General features: G+C 42.7%; 1 protein-coding gene across 3 annotated transcripts in view; it reads left to right on the plus strand.

Moving 5' to 3' along the window:
• Positions 1 to 25,967, plus strand: part of CRTAC1 (cartilage acidic protein 1) — a 164,786-nt gene that overhangs the window by 13,147 nt on the left and 125,672 nt on the right. For all 3 annotated transcript variants that reach the window (XM_064373998.1, XM_064373999.1, XM_064373997.1), the window contains exon 2: positions 5,667 to 5,863. In XM_064373998.1, the coding sequence (XP_064230068.1) occupies positions 5,667 to 5,863 (197 nt within the window). The remainder of the gene's footprint in view (positions 1 to 5,666; positions 5,864 to 25,967) is intronic.

A 25,967-nucleotide genomic window follows, 5' to 3' on the forward strand; every position in this document is an offset into this window, starting at 1 on the left:
CAGATGTTCACAGTGGTGTGACAAGAGGCTCCCTGAGTCAGCCATGCAAAATGTGAGGTCATTCCTGGTGCTGGCTGCTCTTCTGCATCAGGCAGTATCATCCTGCTCTGCTTTTCCCCCCTGAACTTTATATCCCCCCTCCTCCTTTGATACTCCCTAGATAAATAGATTTTCTTTATAGACTTCAACCAGCAGATGATGAATTTTGGTAGCAGAAACATTTCTCACTTCAAATCAGATTGTAGCTTCCACTCCCATCTGGGGACCACGAAGCCAGGGCAGTGGTTCTCAGCCCAGACTGTCCATTAACATGATCTGGGCAGCTTCTAAAAATATACAGCGCCCAAACCCCCACCTCAGACCAGTTCAATCAGAAGCTGGGGAAGGGACCTGGATGGTGGCATATTTCTAAACACCTCCACCCCAGGTGATTCTGTTGGGCAGCTAGGGTTCAGAGCCACTGGCCTAGAGTCTCATATCACGTGACAGCTTCCTGGGAATGCAGGCTCTCAGGGGCCACCCCACACCTACTGAATCCAAATCTGTATTTTCGACATGACCCTCAGGTGATTGGTAAGCACATTGCCGTTTGAGGAGCATTTCTTTAGAGAAAGAACAGCTTTTGAACAACTATGACAAATTGCAAGCAGTTTCTGTTGATTCATGTAATCAATTGGACATACTCATTCCCGCGCTTACTTAACACATATTAATAGAGCACCTGCTAGGTACCAGGCACTACAGTGGTTTCTGGGAACACAGTGGTATGTGTTTCTATCTTGCCCTGCAAACTCCTGCCCAGAACCCCTTCTTCCTAGGCTCTGCCCTTTTGTGGGAGCTATCCTTCGTCTCCTTGACTTGACCCCCACTCCAGCATCAACCCTTCCCCTTCTCACCTCTTCATAAAAATTAGAGTCAGAATCCCTCTTTGTCATTCTCTGTCAATTGTAGGACTTTGATCTTGAGCTGGAGACAGCCAGCACTTTGAGTGTGTAAAGATAAACTGAGCCTGGGCAGCTCTGGAGATTGCATAGCCTAGGACTGATTTCAGCTCCTTAGATCTAGAGGCAGAGGAGAAGGTTCTGGAACCAATCTTGTACCTTCACTGTAGTATATAGCCTGGTTTCAGGACTCTGGGAGCTGCAGTATGGAATCTTGCTATTCGGTGTGTAGTTTATGGACCAACATCACCACCACCACCTGGGAGCTTGTTAGAAATATAGAATCTTGGGCTCCACTGCAGAGTCACTGAATCAGAATCTGCATTTTAACAAAACCACCAGGTGATTCATACACACATTAAAGTTTGAGAAGCACTGATATAGAACAGTGCTCATCAAATTTTGCAATGTATTAGAATCACGTGGGAACTTTTAAAAATCTGATATCCCCATGATTATATGTTAACAGCAACAAAAATTTGATGCCCTCGCTACATCCTGTGCCAGTGAAGTCACAATATCTTGAGAGGAGACCCAGGCATTAGTATTTTTTTTATTGTGATGAAATACACAGAACATAAAACTTGCAATTTTAACCATATTTAAGTATATACTTTAGTGACGTTATGTACATTAACATTGTTGTACAATCATCACCACCATCCATCTTCAGAATTTCTTCATCTCCCAAACGGAGACTTCCATAATCCATTAAACACTAATTCTCATTTCTCCCTTTGCCCAGCCTCTGGCAACCACCATTCTGCTTTCTGCCTCTATGAATCTGACTACTCTGGATACCTCGTAGAAGTGGAACATACAGTATTTGTCCTTTTGCGACTGGCTTATTTCACTTAGGATAATGTCTTCAAGATTTACCCACCTTGTAGCATGTGTCAGAATTCCTTTCCTTTTATTTATTTTTTATTTTTTTCTTTCTTCCTATATAAAAGCAATTCCTCCCTTTTTAAAACTGAATAACGTTTCGTTGTGTGCATATATCACTTTTTGTTCACCCATTTAACTGTTGATGGACACTTGGGATGCTACTACTTTTAGCTATTGTGAAGAAATCTTCTATGAACATGGGTACACAAATATCTGTTCATGTCTCTTTTCTCAGTTCTTTCATGTACATGCCCAAGTGGAATTCCTAGATCATATGACAATTGTAATTGGAATGGTTTGAGGAATTGCCATCCTGTTTTCCACAGCAGCTGCATTATTTTACATTTTCACCAGCAATGCAGAAGGATTCCAGTTTCTCTACATCCTCACCAACACTTATTTTCTGTTTTTGTTTTTTATCATAACCATCCTAATGGGTGTGGAATGGTATCTCATTGTGGTTTTGATTTGCATATTCCTAATGATTAGTGATGTTTCATGTACTTTTGAGCATTTGTATATCTTTGGAGAAATGTCTGTTCAAGTCCCTTATTTTGAGTCAGGTTGTTTAGTTTTTTATTGTTGAGTTGTAGGAGTTCTTTATATATTCTGGATATTAACACCTTGTTAGATACATGATTTGCAAATATTTTTCTCCCATTCTGTGAGTTGCTTTTTCACTCTTTTGATAGTGTCCTTTGATGTAAAAAAGTTTTCTAATTTTGATGCAGTCTATTTTAGCTAGTTTTTCTTTTGTTGTCTGTGCTTTTGCTCTTATTCAAGAAACTATTGTCAGGCATGAGAATTTTTGTAAAGCTCCCCAGATGATTCCAATGCACAGCCAAGATTGAGCAATGTTTCTCAAATTTTAACATGCATTGGAATCATCTGAAATCTTGTTAAAATGCAGATTCTGATTTATTAGGTCTGGAGTGGGATCCAAGATTCTGCATTTCCAACAAGCTCCTGAATGACGCTGATGGACTGGTCTGCCGACTGCTCTGAGTAGCCAGGGTGGCGAAGAGCATTTAAATGATTTCCTTTATCTGAATCCCCAAAAGAGGGTAAAATTATACTTACAGACCTTCTCCTAAGTTTCCTCACCGTAACCATTGCTCAGTACACCATCGAGACAGCCCACTGCTTATCCCTGGCCTTTCAAGGATACTGAGCAGCCCGGTGGGTGCAATGGGTGCCTTTGGCATGGCAGAGGAATGAAATGTAAAAGACCTATTCTCCCTGCTCCACTCTCTCCCTGGTCTCCTGGGGAGGCCAGCCACTGCTCTACTTATGCTGGGTGAGTTCAGGATCCACACTAATGATGGCTCGCTCCTCTCTGGCCTTGGCCCTTGTAAGATAACTACTGCAGAACCCTGCTGAAAAGCTTGTCTTGTTCAAAATATGTTTAATATGTTCAGAAAGGAAAACCACATGGGTTGGCCTGAAGTTTATAGAAGCAGCTCAGGAGGGAAAAAACTGCTAAAGGTCTGAATCTAAAAAAAAAAAAAAAAAAAAATCCTTTAATTCATCATAGAATTTTAGAGCTGGAAAAAACCTTTAGAGAACTCCAAACCTTCATTTTGGAAAAGAAAGCAGAGACCCAAAGAGGTCGTGACTTGTTTAAGGTCACCTGAGCAAAATAGAGGTCAGCCAATAGGTACATTCATCTTGCTTTAGGTTATTTATCTGAAAATGGATAACACAGCAGCTACATCTTTCACATGTCTCCTTTAATTAAAAGAAAAAGTAAAACTCAAGAGGCTAGATCATGGTTCTTGACTCTTAGGGCCTTCATTAGAAAGGTTCTAATGATTAGAACTTTCAGGCTCATATTACCCGAATGGGACCAGCCTCCCTGGTGGCCATGACCCAAATTGCAGTTGTGGTACCTGGGAGGAACTGACTAGCTTCTAAAAGATATGTCAGATGCTGCTTTTCTCTTTCATGCCTTTGCTCATGTTGTAAGCTGATCACAGCACTCTTTCCAGCCACTGCCAATCAATTAGATTTGGCCCTCAAGTTGAAACTCCTTTGCCGTCCACTAAAACGGAGGTCATCCCTTGAAAAGTCCAATGACCTTCAGATCCATACTACATTTCAGCGTGTTGACACTGGTTATTAAATACTCTTTAGTTTCCCATTTCCTCCCCTGTCCCCACCCAGCTGCTCATTAATCCAATTATGAGTTTCCTTTATCCAATCAAACTTCCTGCCAAGTTGCAGAGCTCTTGTAGTGATTCATGATGCGTTTGTCTCTAGTAATTAGAAAGCCGAGTAGAAGATGCTGTCTCATTCAGACATCTCTATAATTTGGAATGACCTCAGTTTGGTAATGCCACACCCCACATGTGCCCTGTGAGCACACTACAAGAATCTCCTTCCCAATTTCTGCCCTGCAATTGGAGCCTTGCTCTTCTCCAGCAAGGCATTCGGGAGGCTTCTGAATTGCATCTGGCTTTGAAGGCAGTGCCCAGGTCCTTCATTTTGGTCTCTGGGTCCTTGAACAGCAAGCTCATTTGCTGGCGGGAGCATCTGTCTCCATATGGGGAGACAGTCTTCAGATCTTCCTTGCTCTTCCCTTCATTAAGACATCAGCCTCACTCAGGCTTGCTCTTGGCTGCCAGATGCACTGACAAGCCAGCAGGAAAACTTCCATCTAGAAGAGGTCTGCTACCTTCTGAAGGCAGGAAAGTACCGCTTTGCCTGCTGGGACTGGACCTATGCAGGCTTTGTGGGCCTCCTTCCAGCAGAGCCTTTTAAACATTCCGTGAGTGCTGAATCTAGGCCTTCGGGCAGAGTCTGAGGGTGGTGCCATCTGCAGCGTTCCAAGTGTCTCCCTTGCTCTCGCTCAAAGCGGGTGGAGTCCCTCCACCTCCTTAGCCATTCTCATCTGTCTCCTGGGTGTGTGCCGCTGGCTCCCATGGCCCCAGGCTACTTGGCAACACCCTGAGTTATGTTAGAGATATAATAATGAATTATACAATGCATTATACATAATTAATTTATAATAAAACACGCACACAATGGTTTAATTTCTCCGAGTGAATGATGTGCTTCCCGCCAGATCCTGCTGGAACACCTCCCCTAACTGTCTGCTTCTTGGTCTGGAGGCAATGGACAGCTGCCCTAGGGAGGGATCTTGGCTTGGGGAATGTGCCAAGTCACATATTCCCCCTGGCTACCTCTGGAGTATGTCCCACAGAAGGTCAGTCTTTCATTGCCTCTATTATTGTTCTAAATCTGGATACTCATGAGGGTCTCACCCAAACTCTCCATGGTTTGAGAGCTGTTGTGTTCTTCTTGCTCCCAGTCTTTCTCGCAGATCATGGGAAATGCCTTTGTATTTATACCTTTCCCTCCCTCCCTCCCTCCCTCCCTCCCTCCCTTCCTCCTTCCCTCCCTTCCTCCCTCCTTTCCTTCCTTTCTTCTTCTTACCTTCCACAAATATGAAATAAATGAAGGAAAGAAGTGCCTATTATGTTCACTATCCTTGGTTTGCTGCATACCAGTGAATAAAACAGAGATCCTTGCCCAAGTGGAGTTTACACTCTAGGAGAGGGAGACAGACAATAAATAATAAGTGTAATAATAAGTAAATTATACTGTACATCATATAATGATAGGTGCCATAGAAAAAGAAAAAGCAGAGCAGGCTAAGGGTAATCAGCCATGACGGAGGCAGGATGGGCAGGGCAGAGCTTGTGGAAAAGCAGCAGCTTAGGCGCTGCCAAGCTCCCCATGAGCAGGGGAGAAAGACTCTGGGCCTACCAGGGACTTTGATGTTGGGTTGCTTTGGTTACAGGTTCTTTCAGTAATGTTTGTCACTTTTGGTTTCAGATGTCCAGGATGTTGCTATTCCTGCTGCTCTGGTTTCTGCCCCTCACTGAGGGGTCCCAGCGGGCTGAACCCATGTTCACTGCAGTTACCAACTCAGTTCTGCCCCCTGACTATGACAGCAACCCCACCCAGCTCAACTATGGTGTGGCAGTTACTGATGTGGATCATGATGGGGACTTTGAGATCGTCGTGGCGGGGTAAGTGCCTCCCACCCTGAGTGTGACAGATATTAATTAGCTTTTGCTGTAAAATGGCTGGGTAACAACTCCGAAACCCAGTGACTTGCAACAGCATACATTCTCACTCATAGGTCTGTGGTCGTCTGCAGGTCAGCTGCAGCTTGGCTCGGCTCAGCTGGGGTTCTGGGATGTTGTGGCCTTGCCTTTTGCTATTGCAGTAAGTCAAGATGGAGGGAAGTTTGTTGGGAGAAGGGTGTTCGATCCATAGGCTTTTCGGGTAGAAAACTGGAATGCTCTACTTTAAGTCACTTTCGTCTCTTCATATTTAAGCCCACTTGATTATGCAGATATTACTTCTTTACCAGTGGGGCTCTAGGATCTCTATACAGGAAGGGCTTAAGGGTGACAATTATGGTAGAAGGGGATGCTCAAAGCTGCCTTTGCCCAGCACTTTACATAAGACTAAGAAAACATTGATTAACCATTTTAAAGACAGGGGAAGATGGAAATTAAGAGGGATACCTAAACCTCCTCTAACCATGCCTTGGTGCCCATGGCTCCTTTCTCTCCAGAAAACCAACATTGTGTAGCAAAAAAAGCATAAGACTAGGAGTCCAAATAGCCTGAGTTCATTCCCTAAGGTGTAAGCGTTCTAGTTGTGTGAACTTGAGTCTCTTACTCACTAAGAGTCAGAGATATCACCTGTAAAGAGGGGAACAACAGTAATGGCTCATTGTCTTGAAGCCTTCATAGGCTATTGCACGTGACAGTGCACTGTACATTTTTACCACTTACCATTGATAATTATTGTGCATTAAGGGCCAGGTATGGTGACTAATGCCTATAATCCCAGCACTTTAGGAGGCCAAGGTGGGTGAATCATTTGAGGTCAGGAGTTCAAGACCAGCCTGGTCAACATGGTAAAACCCTGTCTCTACTAAAAATACAAAAATTTGCTGGGCATCTTGGTGCACACCTGTAATCCCAGCTACTCAGGTGGCTGAGGCAGGATAATTGCCTGAACCCAGGAGATGAAGGTTGCAGTAAGCCAAGACCACACCACTGCACTCCAGCCTGGGTGACAGAGCAAGACTCCATCTAAAAAAATAAAAATGATTGTGCATTGAGCACTAATAGTGCCAGGCACTGTGCATCATCCTATTTCACACACCTCATCATTTCTTCCCTGACAGCACTATGAAGGAAGTGTACTGTCATCCCCATTGAGTGCAAAGGAAGGTGGGGTTCAGAGACAATAAACAACACCTTGCTCTCTGCTCAGTAAATAGTAAGTAAATGAGTCGGGATCTGAACCCCAAGGCTTCCTAACTCTACGGCTGCCAAACTACACTGTACAAAGTTTCGTTATCACTTCAAAAATCAGTCAATCAATAAAAACACTACAGGGGCCGGTCGACCTCATTCTGGGAGGCCTGAGCTTTTTTGGTAGCACTAAAGTACCTGGCGGGTAACATTATTTGCAGCAGTTGCATGTAACAGTAGAAAGCTTTGACCTTGGAATTGGAAGGCCTGGTTTTAATTCTAACCATAGCCAACTCAGTATTTATAAACCTTATGCAATTTACTTTACACAGACCCGTTTCCCTCATCTAAATAAAATGGGCATATTGAAATCTACTGATCTGCCTCACAGGGCAGTCATGAGGTTGGTGGTGACGATGTGTAGAAAAGACTCTTTGTAAAGTACAGTTCTTATTTCGCCTATTCATTTCTTCTACCCTGCAAAGAGTAGAGTTACTCAGTTCTAGGCCTTCTAGATCTAGCTTGGTGTGCTGTGATCATGCAGTCAGCAGTACTTTCTGTGATAATGTAAATGCTGTGTGTTGGTGCTGTCCAGTATGGAATCCACCAGCCACAGGTAGCTACTGACTATGTGAAATGGTAGCTAGTGCGACCAAGGAACTGGATTTTAAATTTTTCTTTTGTTTTAATTAAAAATAGCCACATTGGAATTGGATAGGACAGTTCTGGGCTTTTAGAAGGACAAAACTAAAGAGTTGAATATGGCAGAAATAGGAATCGTTGTAATGACCCTTTTGACCTGGGGTGACCTGAGCAGAGTTGCAGTCAATCAACCTTGCCTGTGTCCAGTTCTGTGACTGTCCAGTTGCTCTCTGAATCAAGAATACACCCTCCTCGCTAAGTCTGTGCCCAACCTGACTCCCAGAGCCATGTGCCACCCTGCCAGAATCTCTGGTAAAGGACTTTGATGCATCTCCGAGAGGTTCTGGTTGGATGATTGCCCTGCCTCCCACTTGGTGACCCTGGCCTCCTCTGATAGACTCTGGGGACTGACAGAGGACAGAGAACAGCAGAGCAGCCATCCTTCTCCCCTCCTCACCACCAAAGCTGCTACTACTATTTTGCCCTCCTTTTGTCTTGGAAGATGTTATACTCTTGTATTCCCGTAAGTTAATACGGAAAAAAGTAAGACCTGAGACATGAACAGAAAGTGTCTTCACCCTATTTTCTTCTCTTTCTGGGACCTGGACGTCTGGCAGGAGCTAGCCAGATCCCAGAGCATGGAAAGCCTCTCCCTGTCTCCACAGAGAAGCTGTCTCTGATTTCAGTACCTTGCACTCCCCCCACCCCCTGCCCCCACGCTGAGCAGCCAGCTCTGCATCACATGGTCTGGCTCTCCCTCCTTCTCCCCTGGCTGTTGCAGGAGACCTTTGGTTTTCCTGCCTGCTCTGTTGCACTCTTTTCCCACGGTTCCAGATGGAAGGAAAGAAAGGGTGTGAAGGGCCGAGCACGCCCCTAAAGGAAGATGCAAAGAGCCTCTTACGGCTCACTTCGTTATTTTTGCCGTTGTTTTGCCCCTTTCCACAGCCTCTCTCTCAAAGGCATGCTGAAATAGTAGGCACAGCCTGCATTGCTCTCCTACGTTTCATCTTCCAGCTACGAAGAACAGAACTAGCAGAGAAGGTCTTGGCCCCAAGGCTGGTGCTGGCCTGGGTCTATTTGGGAAGAAGCAGAGCTGTTTGGTGGCAGAATTTTCAGTTTCCATGTCCTTTCCAGGTCAAAGGGAGTGATATGTGTCCCCATGGGCTCACTCGCTGAGGTCAGCTCCCTGAGCCCTGTTCGTAAATGCGGGCTCCTTGTGCAGGTCTTTATCCCGCCGGTCCTTTGATGTGCAGGGGATTGCTCCTGCACCTCCTGAGCCTTCAGCTTCTTTCTTTCCAAGTGCTGGGCATTCATTTCATCTTCCTCTTCAATGAAGTCTTTTTCTCTGTCTCTTTCAAGACACGTGCCTTTGTGTCCTCTGTGGTAGTGAAGCTAGACAATCATTTGCACGGACTGCAAGGTTTAAAAGTCTCAACCTTGTCTAGCTTGCTGTTTGTATGGGTCCTGTAGGGCTTTGGAGTCATCCTCCGGAAACAAGAACCAGATCATCCTGGGTCTCGATGTGAAACCAGCCATTTAAAGAGACCCCTGTCTCTTCTTCTAGGGCAGGGTTGAGCCAAGCAGCCTCTGTCTGAAAACACTTGGACTGCTGGATGTTATTCTGAAAGATGATATTTATTGCTCACCCCCAGCAAAGAATAAGAGTTACACAGAAGACAGGATGGCAAAATTGGGCAGCCTCCCAGCTCCGGGTCAGGCTTTCTTTGTGGCTGTTGTGAAGCATTGCGAATTCTCAGAGCATCAGAAAGACACATTCTAATTTGAGTACCAAAATACATTCCAAAGGCAAATATAACTTTTTATTATCTTCAGCTTAGGATAATTTGTCACTGTCTCCTTTTTCGGGCTAGATAACCAAAACTGGACTATACAGACATATTTAAATCAGGACCTTGGGAGGTCATTTGGTTCACCCTTGCCTTACAATAAGGCCACATCTGTAGTATTCAGAGGCTCCATTTACGTTGAGCCATCTGAGGGAATGTGGCAATCCTTTGGTAATCCAGCTCGATAGTTACTTATGTCAAGAACCGATTTAACTAATCTGAATCCCTCATATTAGAGCTTAATAAGCCATTTCTTTTAGCTTTTGTTTTGCTATTGCCTTTGAAGATGTAAACCAAACGATCACTATCCTTTCAAACAATGAAAGCTAGGATCACTGCCCTGCCTTTCATCCCATGTGGACTTTTTGGCAACATTTCTGATTTTGACTCTTAGATTCTATTTCATCCATCCTAAACCTATATTTAATTCTGTTTTCTTAGTCTGATTATCAACTCTCTGTTTAAGAATCATGTAGCAGGAGTCGAAATTTTGAAAAATTGTATTTGAAGCCTTTATCAGGGACACCTATGGTCCAGTTCATGACAGGTCCATTCTCTATTACCTAATAGACCTTTGCATTACCTAGTCCCTGAAGGCATTTACTTTTGCCACCCCTGGGAGAACAGCCAGCTCTTCAGTTTATAAAGCGCTCCGAACTTGAACTTGTCTTGAATTTGTTGACCTTGTAGTATGTCTGATTCGAGCCCTGTTGCTTTGAGTATTTACTCTTTGAATAGGTTTGTTTTGTGTTGCTTTTTCGGTGTCCTCGTTCTGGGTATTGACAGCATTGATTTTGAGCGTGTTGCGGGTCGGTTTGTGTTGTGTTTCAGATTCCTGAGTTAATTGTGATGGAAGGCGTGTGCCGGTCTCTGACTCTGGGAGGAGCAGGAAATGACCGCCCTTTGTTCTGCGGGGATGGGGGAGGGACTGGGCCAGCTCGGATCCTCTGCACATCTGGGCGAGTGTCTCCGCATATGGAGGGCTTATCTGCTAACCTGCAGGTGCATGATTGCAGTCTGCTCCCTGCGGGGTAAGGGGAAGATTTGATCACCTCTGGTGACTTCCGTGCACGCACAGACCATTGAGGATCCTCAGGACTGGTTCTCCAGTAAATAGAAAGCCCAGTGGCTTCTCCTTTTCTCAGTAGAACTAAACACCCAATCTACAGTCTCACAGTCTGGAAAGGAATTCCTGTTGGTGTCAATCTTGTACAATTCCTTTAGAGCAGCTTTTGTTTCCGGGGATATCCCCAGAGGTCTGAGATAACACCCTACCATCTCTGTTTCCAACAGGAGTTTGCTCAAATGGGAAGATTGTAGTGGCTGTAAAGCTTAAATCACCATTTAGATCCATTTTTCTACCCAAAGATTATTCATTTGGTAAAACCTTGACGCATTCTTCACACTTGGAAAGGTTTCACTTAAAGGGATGCTACATATTGTAAAGCAGTGTTTTCTGTTTTTCTTAATTTTGCAACTATGTCAGGAAACTTTTTTAATTTACTGAAGTTAATTGAATTATTTAAAAGGCAAATTATATTCAATTACCAAATTAATCATGATCATATAGGAGATAAATTTGCCATTATAAATCATAAGAACAATGATTTTAAAAAGACACATTTATCCATGATTTAGCCAAAGGAGCATTTATGCATTTTATTATAAGTATATATAGATATATGTAGTATATAGAGATATATAGTATCTATAGATAGATACAGTAAATAGGTAGATGTAGTATGTATATAAATATAATTAGATACATATTTAAATATGTATACGTATATGCACACATTCACATATGCTTTTAACAAAATCAGAATACAATTTTTGACCTTTCAGTCTTAATTGTTGTTTTGTATAATATTTTAATAGATTTGATAATCAGTTTTGACATTATCTTAAAATGTTCAATTATTTTATTCTGCTTTTTTTTTTTTAACTTAAAATATATTTTACTTTTGGCTGGGCACGGCGGCTCATGCCTGTAATCCCAGCACTTTGGGAGGCCAAGGTGGGTGGATCACCTGAGGTCAGGAATTCGAGACCAGCCTGGCCAACATGGTGAAACCTCATCTCTACTAAAAATACAAAATTTAGCCACTCATCTAAAATTCCAACTACTCGGGAGGCTGAGGCAGGAGAATCAGTTGAACTCAGGAGGCAGAGGTTGCAGTGAGCTGAGATCGCACCATTGCACTGCAGCCTGGATGACAAGAGCAAAACTGTCTCAAAAAAAAAGTATATATATATTTTTTACTTTTAATTACACTTAAGCACATTTTGTTGCAAACAAAAATCACCCAACCTAGATGAAGGTAAAAATCCGTTTTTACCAACCCACACTCCTTCAACACCATCCCAGCCCCCTCCCAGAATAACAACTGTTTTCAGTTTGCTGTTTATGATTCCAGAAATTTCTATGTCATGTATATGGAGAAAGAGTGTGTGAGAGAGACAGAGACAGAGACATAGGGAGAAAAAGTCCATGTCATTTCTATTGTGTAAATATATATATATATGTTGTAAAATGTATAATTTCTAGAGAAAGCACACTGATACATATTGTTCCACTTGCTTTTTTTCACTGTATAATATGTTCAAACATATAGATGTAGCTTTTTTTAATTGCTTAATATGGATGCATGTATGGATGCATTGCTTAGTATGGATGCATTCTGCCATTCCTCAAGTGACGTTTAAGCTCTTTCTAATCCGTGACCATTGCAAATTCCACCACACTGCATGTACACCCTTACACACATATTGCAAACATTCTTTAGGATGGATACCAAAAAGTAGAACTGCAGGGTCAGGGATATGTTCATTTTAAATCTTATTAGATACCACCAAATTGCTTCCAATCTCATCTTTATGTATTTATCCATAGCCTCGAAATAAAAGGCTTTGGGTTATACAGATCAACAGCTATTCAAGCACCTACTGTGTGTACAGCCATATATGTTCCAGGGTCTGATCTTTATCAATGTAGATTTAACGATCCCAAGAAGGAAAAGAGGGCCTGTCCTACATCTGCAAAGGAAGCTGCTGCTGTTAAAACTGGATTGAGGAACTTCAGTACTTTCTGATTCAAACTGCTGAAAGGACCTCCTCTAAAGCCTCTTCTGCAAAAATATATTTCTTAAATGGGTCACCCTTAACCCTGAGATTCATTGTTGTCGGTATCACAGAAGAATGGATGCAGTGTGCCAGCTCTTCAGTGGTGGTTTTTCATGGACTGCCCCTGATTTTGAATACTAATGAATACCAATTAAATTAAATACTAATTGAATGCTAATACATGTGAATTGGAGCAGGAGCCAGGGCTTTTTAACCCATTTTTAAAACTTTTCTAAAAAAGGTTACTCAGCAGTGCCTGGCAGGTTTGCCAGAGATGTCCCATTGCTGCATCCATCCCTCTTTCTCTGCAGTCCTGGGCAGCCAGGAGCAATGGGCAGAATACCACTTCCACCTCCTCACCCCAAGTTACAGACTCTCCTGATCAGCTCAAAGGTCTGAGGCCCCTCGGCAATTACCCAGACAGACACACACACATACACAAAACAAATGTGCTAGTTGGTGTGGTAGAGAGTATAATGGCCTCCCAAAAATACCACATCCAAATCCCCAGAACACACCAATATGTTATCTTACATGGCAAAGCAGGCTTTGCAGAGTGATTACGTTAAAGACCTTGGAATGGGGAGAATATTCTGGATTATCTGAGTAGGCCCAATGTAATCAAAAGGTCTTTAAAAGTGGGATAAAAGGAGGCAGAAGGGAGGTCAGAGTGATTCCATGTGAAAAAGATTCAATTCACTATTCTGGCTTTGAAGATGGAAGAAGAGGCCAAGAGCCAAGGAATGTGGGCGGCCTCTAGAAGTTGGAAAAGGCAAGGAAACAGATTTATCTCTGGAGCCTCCAGAAGAAAATGCAGCCCTGCCAACTTTAATTTCAATCCAGCGGGACCAATGCAGGATGTGTAAAGTACAGAACTGTACAGTAATCAGTGTGTATTGTTGTAAGCCATTAAGTTCATTGTAATTTTTCAAAGCAGCCATAGAAAACTAAAACATGAGATAAAAGGTTGAATGTTCGGTGTTGATTTCCAGAGAGGTGATAACCATTACTTCAGAGAAGTTTAACTGTATTATTGTATAATTTCACAACAATAAAAGGAATACGCTACCAACAAATGTATTCTTTTGAATCAATGTCAATCCCTGGCATAGAAACATGTGAGTTTTGGAAAGAATTCCTAAAAGCATACTTTGTTCCTCAGTGACCGTCTGAATTAATTCACCCTGCAACTCACTGTTTGACACCTGGTGCTATGAGTGGCTGGAGGTGGAGAGAAGGAAGTCAGAGCTCTTAAAGATATCACTGTCTTTGGTGGGACAAACACACCCAAACTGGGTGAGGTCGTAAGTGAACAGTGCTACTAGAGAGAGGCAAGCATTCCTGGAGGTCAGAGGGGTCGAGAGCGCTTCCAGCTGGGCATCACAGAGGTCTGGAGGTGGCATTTCAATGGCCTTGGAAGGACAAGTAGCCTATAGATCTGCTTATCAAGGGGACAGAGGCCTCTCCAGGTCAAAGATAGTTTTAGGCTTATTGTTTTTGTTCATTTGTTTTTAAATTTATTTTTAAAAAAGCATTTTAACAAAAAAAACCCTGATTTTCACAAAGTAGTGAAGAGTATTTATATAAAAAGCCATTCAAAAATAGTGATATAATTAAAACACTAAAAATGCCTCTGCTGAAAATGGCAAAGCTACATTTAGTAGTCTGAATTTTTCATCCATTTAGAAAGTAGACGTATGCCCTGTCTCCAATCGCTTTCCTTGAAGTCTTTCTTCTCCCGTTTTTTTAAGCAGTCGGCTGGCTGAAGGACCTTCTTAGTCCTGTGGGCCCCACTGCAGGCTGCAGAGGCCCAGGCCTAGGGCAGGAGGCAGCTGAGGCTGACCCTCCCTGGCCTGGCAGCACGGGCCTTCCTCATTCTTGCCCTGCTCTTTGGAATATACGCAGCTCCCACTCTCAGCATCATTGCTGCTCTGGGGGCCGGATCTGATGCCAGCCTCCCTATCTTGTGTTTTTCTTCACACATCCCTTCTCCTCCTCAGTCCTACTGACCTGGTGAGCAGGTGGTCTTATTACTTTGCTGTGATTCTGACTTAATTTTCCCTCTAAGGAAACTTTTGAGGTTATTTTCTAGGTGCAGGCATCTAGAACACAAAAGGAGGTGCAGAAGCTAAAACAGAGCAGGAAAAGCACGGGTCTGGTATTTTACTGACATCTCATTTTAACCATCATGCAGTTCATATGAGATGCAGAATTTAATTGATTCTAAGTCACAAATTCTTTTTTACATTTTAATATCTCTAAAATTGAGATGGGACTTAGAATTGGCAGCCTGCATTTAACTGGTAGAGTCTTTCCTTGCCTAGAGATACACGACATAATGGTAAACCTTAATGCCAATGACACTTTAGATTTGACAAAAACACTGCAAATAGTGTCGTCCCTGCTTTGCAGATGAGGAAACTAAGGTCCAGAGACCTGCTTGTGTTCATAGAGATGGTAAAAGGTAGAATATTATTCTGTTTACGCCCATTAAGTTTGTTAATTGTGTTGTTCAAATGATAATCTTTATTATAGGTTTTTCTGCTTGGCCTATCTATAACTGAGAGGCTTGCTTTGCAATATCCTACTATGGTGGTCCATTTCTCTCAGTAATTCTGTCAATTTTGGTTTATACATGTAGAAACTAATTTATTAAGTACAACTTCACCAAATGTATTTTCCTGGTGAACAGATCCATTGTCATGAAGTGATCTCATTCATTTTTAATTACACATTTGGTCTGATAACATGATATCTACCCCAGCTTTCTTTTGGTTAGTATTTGCCAGGCTTATCTTTACCATACTTTTACTTTGAACTTTTCAAAGTCCTTATGTTTTCTGTGTGTTTCTTGTATGCAGCCTGTGTATAGCTTAAGTTTCTCCAAGTGTTTGACCAGGTCTGTGTCCTTTTGCCAATTAGTTTAGTCTGTTTCCATATAATGGGAGCATTAATATGTTTAAACTTGTTTCTGTTTCTCAATTTCCATGTTTTTAATGATTTTCTTTTCCTTTCTTGCTTTTTAAAAATTTGATTGGTTGAAAGCCTTTTTTACTGAAGGTGGCAGTGTTTCAGGATCTTTGGGGTGTCACTCTTCTAACCAGAAACCTGTGACTGGTGGCGCCTTTGCCCAAGTTTTTCTTGGGTCTGATAGGCTCGTTCCACCCACTCGCCCTGGCAGGCTGTGCTCAGCTCACACCACCAGCCTGGATCCCACGCCTCCAAGAGAGACTGAGAGTCAGGCGTGGAGTGGCAAGGGGTGTGTGAGCCAGTTCAGGTCCCAGCCACTGTACAGTCAGACATGCCAGCTGTTGCTGCAGGGCGGGCAGCTCCAGGTGCTGGCATGGCTGCCTGCTCTCTGCAAGGCTGTGGCTGGACCAGGTGCAGGCAGCTTCCCTGCCTAGCACTGGGGAATGTGGTGGCACCTGAAAGCTTGGGGATGCCAGGAACTGTAGGGTCCCAAAGAGGGAGTCACAGCCCTGGCTCCAGGAGCTCCTAGGTCTGGGCTCCCTGAAGGGTCACAGCTCTTTTCTCCTTCTCTTTGCCCACAACATGGAGAGAAAGGGGCATGTGTCAGCCCTGTTTGCATTACAGATCTTTTAGCCTTGCCATTCTGTGGGTCCCAAGTTCTTGTCCTGTGACCAGGAAGAATGAGGTAGTCAGACAAGTGAATGGTGAGCCAGACGAAGAGGAGCTTTACTGAGTGATAGAACAGCTCAGTCTCCCACCGGGCAGCTCCTTTCCACAGCCAGGGTGACCTAGCACCTTACCACAGCTAGAATGTCCTAGCTACCGTCTCTGCTAGTGTTCAGCTCCTAGCAGAGAGGGTAGCTCCTCTTTGCAGCTGGTCATTCCATCATCTTTGCAGCTCTCAGCAGTGAGGAGGCCCTAGAGTAGGTAGCTTCTCTCTCCAGTTTGATAGACCAGACCTCTCCTCAGCTCTAGCTGAGCCAGGGCTTTTATGGGCCTCAGAGGGGAAGAAGTGCATGCTGATTGGTCCAGGGACAGCCATGGGTGGGCCCAGAAAGGGCACCACAGGTTTCTACTCCTGTCCACAGACTGGCAGCCCAACCCCTGCTCAGGCCCTCCCTGCCCTGAAGGTGGGGCCTTAATGGTGACCTACCTCCTTCTTCCCAGTAACCTGTCTGCCTCCTGCTGCCATTCATGGCAACCAGGTTGTAGGTGCCGGGGGACATTTGCAGACCAGCACTGAGCTGCCCCCACAGCACCCCCTTAGCTTCCCTCCTATGCTCATTGCACCCAAAGTCCAGAGGAGGAAGAGGTGGCAGGGGGCTGGCATGTCAGCCCTGCCCTGAGCCTGTGCACACCTGGCTGGACCTTGACAGTGCCCAGGCTTGCCATAACTTTGATCTGAGAATGGAGCAGGTGCCAACAGCAGGGAGAAGCCAGATCATAGGAGCAGGCACTTCTGAGCCTGTGAGGGCAAGGGGGCCTTCCCAGCCTCCCAAGAGTGCAGGGATGCCTAGGTCTGCAGCTGGAGTTTGGGCAGCTGCAGCTGTGCCCAGGAGGGTGGGGGTCCTGCCTTCTTCCTGGAGTGGGCAGCCTAGATCTGCAGCTGCACCTCCCTGCTGCAGCCGACGTGATAGCAGTGGCCACTCCAGATGGCCTGCTGCTGCCATCATCAGAAGGTTCTTATGTTTTCTAAATCTCATTTCTTTTACCCCTATTGATTTGGGATTTATACCCTATACTTCTGTTTTTTTAGAGGTTTACTTTGAAACTTTATATAAATTTTAACTTAACAAAGTTTGAAATTATCTTAACCCCCTTCTATAACAATATAATGACTTCGGGGCACGTTAACTCTGAACTCCTACTCTTGGCATTCATGTAGTATTTTAGCCTTGCCCTTTGTTAACCCTGACAGTTATAATAATAATAATTACTGCTAATAATAGTTGTTGTTGTTATTGTATAAAGACATGTTTTTGCATTACTTTTTACGATTTTATTTGCTCACTTTTCCTTCTTGCATCTCAGAAAGATCTTCTGGGATCATTTTAATTCCAAAGATGTTACTTTGCTGAATGTTCCACCCTGGTAAACTCAGTTTTTGTTTAATCTAAAACTATCTTTACTGTACCTTCATTCTTGAAATAGCATTTTTCTGTATTCATAATTTCAAGTTGATGGGTATTACTCCATGATGTAATGATTGCCATTGTTTCTTTTCATATGCCTACTGTTCCTGATGCCATTCCTTTGTAGGTGATCTATCTCTTGTTTCTGTCTTTCGTCGTTCAGTTTGGCAGTTTTACTACCATGTATGTGGATTTCTTTTTTTAAAAAAAGACCTGGTCTGTGCTTCCCAAATTGGAGGATTCATGTCTCTCATCATTCTGAATATTTCTCAGCCATCATCTTTTTAAGCCTGTTTTGGCCAGGGACAGTGGCTTGTGCCTGTAATCCCAGCACTTTGGGAGGTTGAGGCAAGTGGATCGGTTCAGCCCAAGAGTTTGAAACCAGCCTGAGCAACATGGAGAAACCTCATCTCTACTAAAAATAGAATAAGAATTAGCCTTATGTAGTGGTGTGCACCTGTAGTCCCAGCTTCTTTGGAGGTTGATGTGGGAAGATATCTTGAGCCTGAGAAATTGAGGCTGCATTGAGCCAAGATCTTGCCACTGCACTCCAGCCTACTGCAGCAGAGCAAGACCCTGTCTAAAAAAAAAAAAAAGCAAGTCTTTTCTCCATTCTCTGTACTCTCTCCTTTTGGGACTCTACTCAGACATGTGAGGTTTTCTCATTCTAGCCTCCATGTCTCTTAACTGTTCTCACATTATTTCATCTTCTGTCTTTCTGTGAATTTTCCAGTTATACCTTCTAGTTCACTAATTATTTCTTCAATTACCTCTAAACTGCTGAGCTTCCATTTCAAAAACTGTTTTTCATTTTTAAAAGTTTTATATGGTTCTATTCAAATCTCCCTAATAATTTCTGATAATGTGTTATTGCTTACTCACTTTTGTGAGTTTATCATTTTACTCTTTAAATGTTTCATACATAGTTATAATCTGTATTTGACCATTCTAATATTTGCAGTCCTTGAGTGTTAAATATGTTCTTAGCTGTTTTCATTATCACTTATTTCTGGTGGCATGTTCCCTTATTATATTTGCTTGATCTTAAAATGTGGAAGCTGTGTGGGCCTAAATTGAAAACACCTTCTACCAGAGAGGATTTGTATCCACTTCTACTGAGGGCCAAGGGATCCTACCGACCTGAGAATACCCTAGCTCTCTCCAAGGGTCCTGGCTTAATGTAAGATTCTGGGGTTCTGTAACCCTATCTTGCCACCAGGTCAAGGATTAGTAATACTCTTTATAGTACTCAGAGTCCCTCATTTCCATGTAATTACCGTTCACTGCTGCCAGGTCTAATATCAGGTCACTTTTCTGTGGGGTGGGATGGTTCTGGAGATTTCCCTTAAGTTTGTGAGCCCAGTAATACACTAAAAATATAGTTCATCTGGGATCTACTTGTTCTGTAGTGGTAGGGTCCTTCAGGGGTCTGCATACCATTGGAAACAGAAAAATAGACTTAGGAAATCCAAAGCTTGTGTCCTTTCTATCACCAAGAAGACATTGGAGGGTATGTGTAACTAAAGGAAGAAGGAATTAAGAGATCCTTCCCCTTAGCTTTTAAGAGATGCTTGAATTCACTTCTTGCAAAATAGGAAGTGCTCTATAGCATGAAATCCTTGTGTATAAGACAGATGAGGAGGGTGTGTGTGTGTGTGTGTGTGTGTGTGTGTGTGTAGAGAAGCATGTGCAGGAAGCCCCATGCACTCAAGACGAGCCAGGCCAGACTGTGGTCCTTGAACTGTACCTCTCTAGAGGAGCATAGGAGTTCAAAATCAGAATCTGTTCACAGCACAGATGATACCATCCACTGGTGTTTGGCTATGCCAAGCAAGGAAGCATGTAACTGTGCACATCTGAAGATTCCTTCCCCCTCAGCAGCCATCTTCCCATGTTGTTTGTAAAATGCTTATAGCCATATGAGGTCATGGACAACTACATAGTATCCTTTAATGTGCCCACCTATTGCAGGCACTCTGTCCATGAGTGGGCAGTGGAAGGGGATTCTCCCTGCTTGGGAGCTATCCTGGAAAGCAGCAATGCATTCCAGAGCTCCGCACACAGTATAAGGTGGCAGAATCTGCTCCTGGGGTCTCCACAGGACCTTCATTCCTTCTGGGAAGAATACTCCTCCTCTGGAGAACTGTTCCAATCATAGGATCCTGCGGGCACCAATCAAAGTAGCCCTTTGGCCACTTGGAATTAGTACAGTATCTAATTTGTGTCTTGATCTGAAATTTTCTATCTTGGGGGAAAGTTATCCCTTTGCTGTTGAATCATGAGTTGAAAAGGTATAACACAACTACCACCTGTTCCTTCCCGCATCTGATGAAGGAAGCCAGGAGAATGCCGATGACATCCAGAGAGAAGATGAGGAGAGATTCCTGGGTGCCTGTGCCTATGGTCCACAGAGCTATGGGTCCCCTGAAGCTTTCCTTCAGTTCTGGGGTCACCCTGGCATATACCTCTAATACATCCTCTCCCTCCTTTTCTCTACAGCTACTTTCTTCATTTAGTGCCAAAACTTATGGCTTATGGCTTATAAATCAGACAAGGGAAGCCCCTTTGTAGACCAGTGCAAGCATCCTATCTGGTGCAGTGTTGCAAATCAGAGTGTAACCATCCCTAGCCCCAAAGGAGATGCTTTGGGAAGATTCTTAAGAATATATAAAAACAGTTGGCAATCTGTGAACCATGTTAACCTAGGTTTGTGAAGGAGTTTTTTCTAGCTGAATCAGATTTAAAATAAAACTCAAACCAAACATATATCATGATGTTATTTAATTAAACAGTAAGCATTCTAGGCTAAGTGTGATGGCTCACACCTGTAATCTTACCAATTTGGGAGGCCTAGGTGGGTGGATCACTTGAGGTCAGGAGTTCAAGGCCAGCCTGGCCAACATGATGGAAACCTGTGTCTACTAAAAATACAAAAATTGGCCAGGCATGGTGGCCCATGTCTGTAATTCCAGCTACTTGGGAGGCTGAGGCAGGAGAATCACTTGAACCTTGCACTCCAGCCTGGGGGACAAAAGCAAAACTCCATCTCAAAAAAAAAGTGAACATTCAACATATACATTTTGATCAATAATTCTTTTTAAATTTTCTCTACTCACATTAGATTGCAGACTTCTAAAGGCAGGAACTTTCTTTTTCATCCATGCACCTATAGTGCCTATCACATAGTGTTCAAATGAAATAGGCAGGGGTCTTATGGATGGATGGAGGATTTGAGATAAGGGGATTAATGAAAATAATAAAATTAGCTATATTCAGAAGTGATTGATTTAAGGGCCTTCACCTTGAGAGCAACATCAATCAATTCAATAAGCAAATTTTACAAGCCTTCCTACCATGTGCATAGGTTGTGCGCTCAGTGCTTTGGAAGATACAAGAATATGATCCCTTCCTTCAAGCTATCTTAGTCACAAGAGAGATAAGGTATAAATGGAAATAACAGAGCAGAATGTCATATGTGCTGCAGAGAAGACACTCACTCCATGTTCAGCACACTCATCAAGTTCATGTCCCCAGTGAATATTCTAATTTTGTTTTTGGAGACGGAGTTTCACTCTTGTTACCCAGGATGGAGTGCAATGGCGTGATCTCGGCTCACCGCAACCTCTGCCTCCTGGGTTCAGGCAATTCTCCTGCCTCAGCCTCCTGAGTAGCTGGGATTACAGGCATGCACCACCATGCCCAGCTAATTTTTTTGTAGTTTTAGTAGAGACGGGGTTTCACCATGTTGACCAGGATGGTCTCGATCTCTTGACCTCGTGATCCACCCGCCTCAGCCTCCCAAAGTTCTGGGATTACAGGCGTGAGCCACCACGCCTGGCCCTCTAACTTCTTATAAACACTGCACTTCATATGAGGTTGTAGTCATAAGACTTTCCCCCTCTGTGGAACTTGTCTATGATGTCATGGGTTTGATCTTTTACTATTAAAGCCAAGGTCCTTACATTAATTTTCCTTTCATTAAACCACAATAATTGTTGGCTGAGTAGTCCCAAGAGACTGACAGTATCATTGAGCCTCCAGTCCTGGTTTTTCTCAGTTCCCGTTTACCACCAAGACAGGAGGGGCAGTGAAATTCTCAAAATGCACCACTAACTAGTTGTACATACGTCAGCCTGGGCTTTGTCTTAATTGGCAAATAAAAGTTGTATATATTTATCATGTACAAATGATGTTATAAAATATATATACATTGTGGAATGGCTAAATTGAGCTAATTAAGATATTCATTACCTCACATATTTTTTGTGATGAGAACATTTAAAATCTACTCTCAGTGATTTTTGAGATTACAATACATTGTTATTAACTATAGTCACCATGTTATACAATAGGTCTGTTGAACTCCTTCTTCCCATCTAACTGAAATTTTGTATCCTTTGACCAATATCTCCCTTCCTCATGGTTAGCCCCTGATAACCATCATTTCACTCTCTGCTTCTATGAATTCAACTTTTTTTGATTCTACATGTAGGTGAGATCATGTGGTGTTTGTCTTTCTGTGCCTCACTTATTTAACTTAGCATAATGTCTTCCAGGTTCATCCATGTTGTCACAAATGACAGGATTTTCTTCTTCTTTAAGGCCAAATAATACTTTATTATGCATTTTCACATTTTCTTTATCCATTCATCCATTGATGGACACTTAGGTTGATTCCATATCTTAGCTGTTCTGAATAATGTTGCAACGAACATGGGAGTGCAGATACCTCTTCAACATATTGATCTCATTTCCTTTGGATATATACCCAGTAGTGGGATTGCTGGATCATATGGTAGTTCTATTTTTAATTTTTTGAGGAACTTCCATACGGTTTTCCATAATTAGGCTTATTTTTTGAACATATATTTTTCCATCACTAACCTGTTGTCCATATTCTTCCTTCCAAGCTAAAGCAAAGTATGGAAGGAGTAGGAGGGAGATAGCTAGCTATTTCCCTCAACCCCCTCCCAGTAAGATGGGCTGTTATTCTAGTTCCACCAGGATTTTTTAAAGTTGCTTCCCTATTCTAGGAAGCAACTGCACCAGGCTATAGCTGAGGCAGCACTCCCCCAACTCCCATCAGCTATTGCTCCATTCGACTGGCCTGAGGCCTTGGTTAAGTCATTTCAGCGCTTGACTCCCGGACAGCATCAGAACCATGGAACAGGCTCAGGGATGCTGCCTGGCCTTCTTTCCCTTCTGCCTCCCAGCATGCAAGACATTTTGCTTAGGAAGACTTGGAAAAGTATGATAAGTCTCATTATAAAAGTTTCCTTTCTAGACAATTTATTAGTGTCAAAAAACAAGAGATAGTGAAATAACAGATATCTCAAAGTTTTCAAGGGCATATCTAAAACCTAAATCAATCTTTCAGACACACCTAACATTTCATAGGAAAATAAATCTTTAATTTAAACACCAGGAAGTAAAAAGAGACAAGTTCAATCTTGGTTCACAAAGCTGGAGAGCTAAAGAAATTTTCAGGGAACACTGGTAACTTTCTGATGCCTGTCAAATAATAATACTTCCTAAGTTGCAGTGAAGACAAATGAGATAAGCCATGTAAATTGCTTAGCACAGCACCTGACATGTACTAAGTGCTCAGTCGTTAGTGTGTTGAGTATGATTACGTTTCTTTAATGCCTAATACAGCAGGAGGAGTTTGCCTGGCCCACCCTTGTCTTAGAAACATGTCTCTCTATCCCTCTTTTTATCAGGGGGATTAAATGACACTGAAACATTTTTTGGTTTTTATCTTATTTATTTATTATTATTTTTTAAAAGACAGGGTCCCCCTCTGTCACCCAGGCTGGAGTGCAGTGGTACATTCGTAGCTCTCTGTAGCCTCTAACTCCTGGGCTTAAGTGATTCTTTCTCCTCAGCCTCCTAAGTAGCTGACACTACAGGTGTGTGCCACCACACCTGGTTAATTTTTGTTTCTTAATTATTTCTAGAGACAGGGTATCACTATATTGACCAGGCTACTGGTCTCAAACTCCCGGGCTCAAGCAATCCTCCTGCCTCAGCCTCCTTAGCTGGGACTACAGGTACATGCCACAACACCCAGCTATTTCTCTCTCTCTCTCTCTTTTGGTAGAGATGTGTTCTCATATGTTGCCAAGGCTGGTCTCAAACTCCTGGCCTCAAGTGATCTTCCCACCTCAGTCTCCCAAAGTGCTGGGATTACAGCATAAGCCATCATGCCCAGCCACATTTTTTGTTTTTTAATTAGAACTATATATCTTTTGTTGTTAATTTTTAAAGTGGTCCTTTAAACATTGTTGAATACTATGTTGTCTGCAGACATGTCACTGTAAAATAAGTTATCTTGTGTTTTAGTTTCTTGTGAATCAATGTCTCACCTAGGAGAAAGTTTATTTTTCCTGTTATATTTGTCAGCTCTTATTCGTTCATTCCACACATTGTTTTATTCAGCTACCATGTGCCAGGCTCCTTGCTGAGCCCTGGAGGTTAGTAGTGAACAAGAGCAACTCTTGCCTTCACAGAGCTCAGAAAGAGAGTCAATATGCCTGATGGATGAAAGAAATTCTTACTTTGGGAAATAACTTCAACTTCCTCCAACCAAATCTTTTATCAGAATTCATAATTTGTAACCAGAATCATTTCTCATCCCCACTGTCCATGCTTGCTAAAAGACGCTGATAAGAAATGGAATGATAAAACAAAATGGGGGTGGAAAAGAGAAGGACTCGACTTGGGCAATCCATGAATTAATCAGCCCCTAGATAATCAAGAGGTGATATATAAAATGTAAGTATCGCAGTTCATGCCTTCTTAAATAATTAAACATATTAAAGGAAGGACAAAAAGACCACATTTCAGAAGAAATTGGTAGCCTTAAGGCACAGGGTGAGCAAAAATGAGCTCTATAGTAGCATTTATAAGCCTTGCCGATACTGTAACAAACCAAGCAGGTAGCAGTAAGAGGGATGGTTATCTGGATTCTCCCATATATTTTAAAGTAGCGAATACCAACCTAGAGGTCACAGAGTTATTACCCGGCATCTGAGAATCCATCTGTGCATGGGCATTTTATCAATAGGTGCTAGTACAGCTACCATTATATGGAGATTCTTTAACATTAAATGGTATCTTCATATCTGAAAAGAGTTCAAAACCATAGTCTTAAAATATATGCTCATATGCTTTCATGAAAATAGGATTAAAAGGAGCTGGAGAAAGGTCATTGAAAGAAGAGAGAATGAGAGACTTCAGACAAGACATGGAGAAAGAATTAGAAAACAGAGGAGTAAGAAAAGAAGAGAAAGAAGAACTGTACACAAGATGTAGCAGGGAAATGATAGAGTCACACAAATCTGTGGTTAAACTCTAGCTCCTTCTCTTCCTAGCTGTGGGAACTTACGAGTTACCTAGCCTCTCTGAGTTTTAGTCTTCTCATCTATAAAGCAGAGGCAGTAATAGCTAACATCCTACTACATAACACTATGGTAGTGGTGGTATTAAAGTTCTCCAATAAGAGAAAAGAACTAATAGGAGTTATGGCATGCACCATATAACAACATTTTGGCCAAAGGTGAACCACATGTACAATGGAGGTCCCATAAGATAATAAAATTGTATCTTTATGGTACCTTTTCTATGTTTAGACACACAAATACTTACCATTGTGTGACATTTGCCTACAGTATTCAGTACAGTAACATGCTATGCAGGTTTGTAGCCTAGGATCAATAGGCTATACCATCTAGCCTAGGTGTGTAGTAAGCAGTACCATCTAGGTTTGTGTAAGTACACGCTATGAGGTTTGCACAAAGATAAAATCGCCTAACAACATCTCTCAGAACGTATCTCAGTCGTTATTACCTATGACTGTGTGTGTGTGTGTGTGTGTGTGTGTGTGTGTGTGTGTGTAAGGAGAGAGAAATTGACTTATTATGAGGAATTGGCATGTGATTGTGGAGGCTAAGAAGTCCCATGATCTGCCATCTGCAAGCAAAAGGCTCAGAAAAGCCTGTAGTGTGACTCAGTCTGAGTCTGAAGGCCTGAGAACCAGGGGAGCCGATGATGTAAATCCCAGTCCCAGGGCAGGAGAAGATGAGATGAGATGCCTCAGCTCTGCAGTGAGGCAGGGGATTAGGGGCAAATTCCTCATTTCTCTGG

This window comes from Aotus nancymaae, unplaced genomic scaffold (assembly GCF_030222135.1).
Source record: "Aotus nancymaae isolate 86718 unplaced genomic scaffold, 86718_ANA_hifiasm-v0.15.2.pri h1tg000010l, whole genome shotgun sequence".
Taxonomy (NCBI): Eukaryota; Metazoa; Chordata; class Mammalia; order Primates; family Aotidae; genus Aotus; species Aotus nancymaae.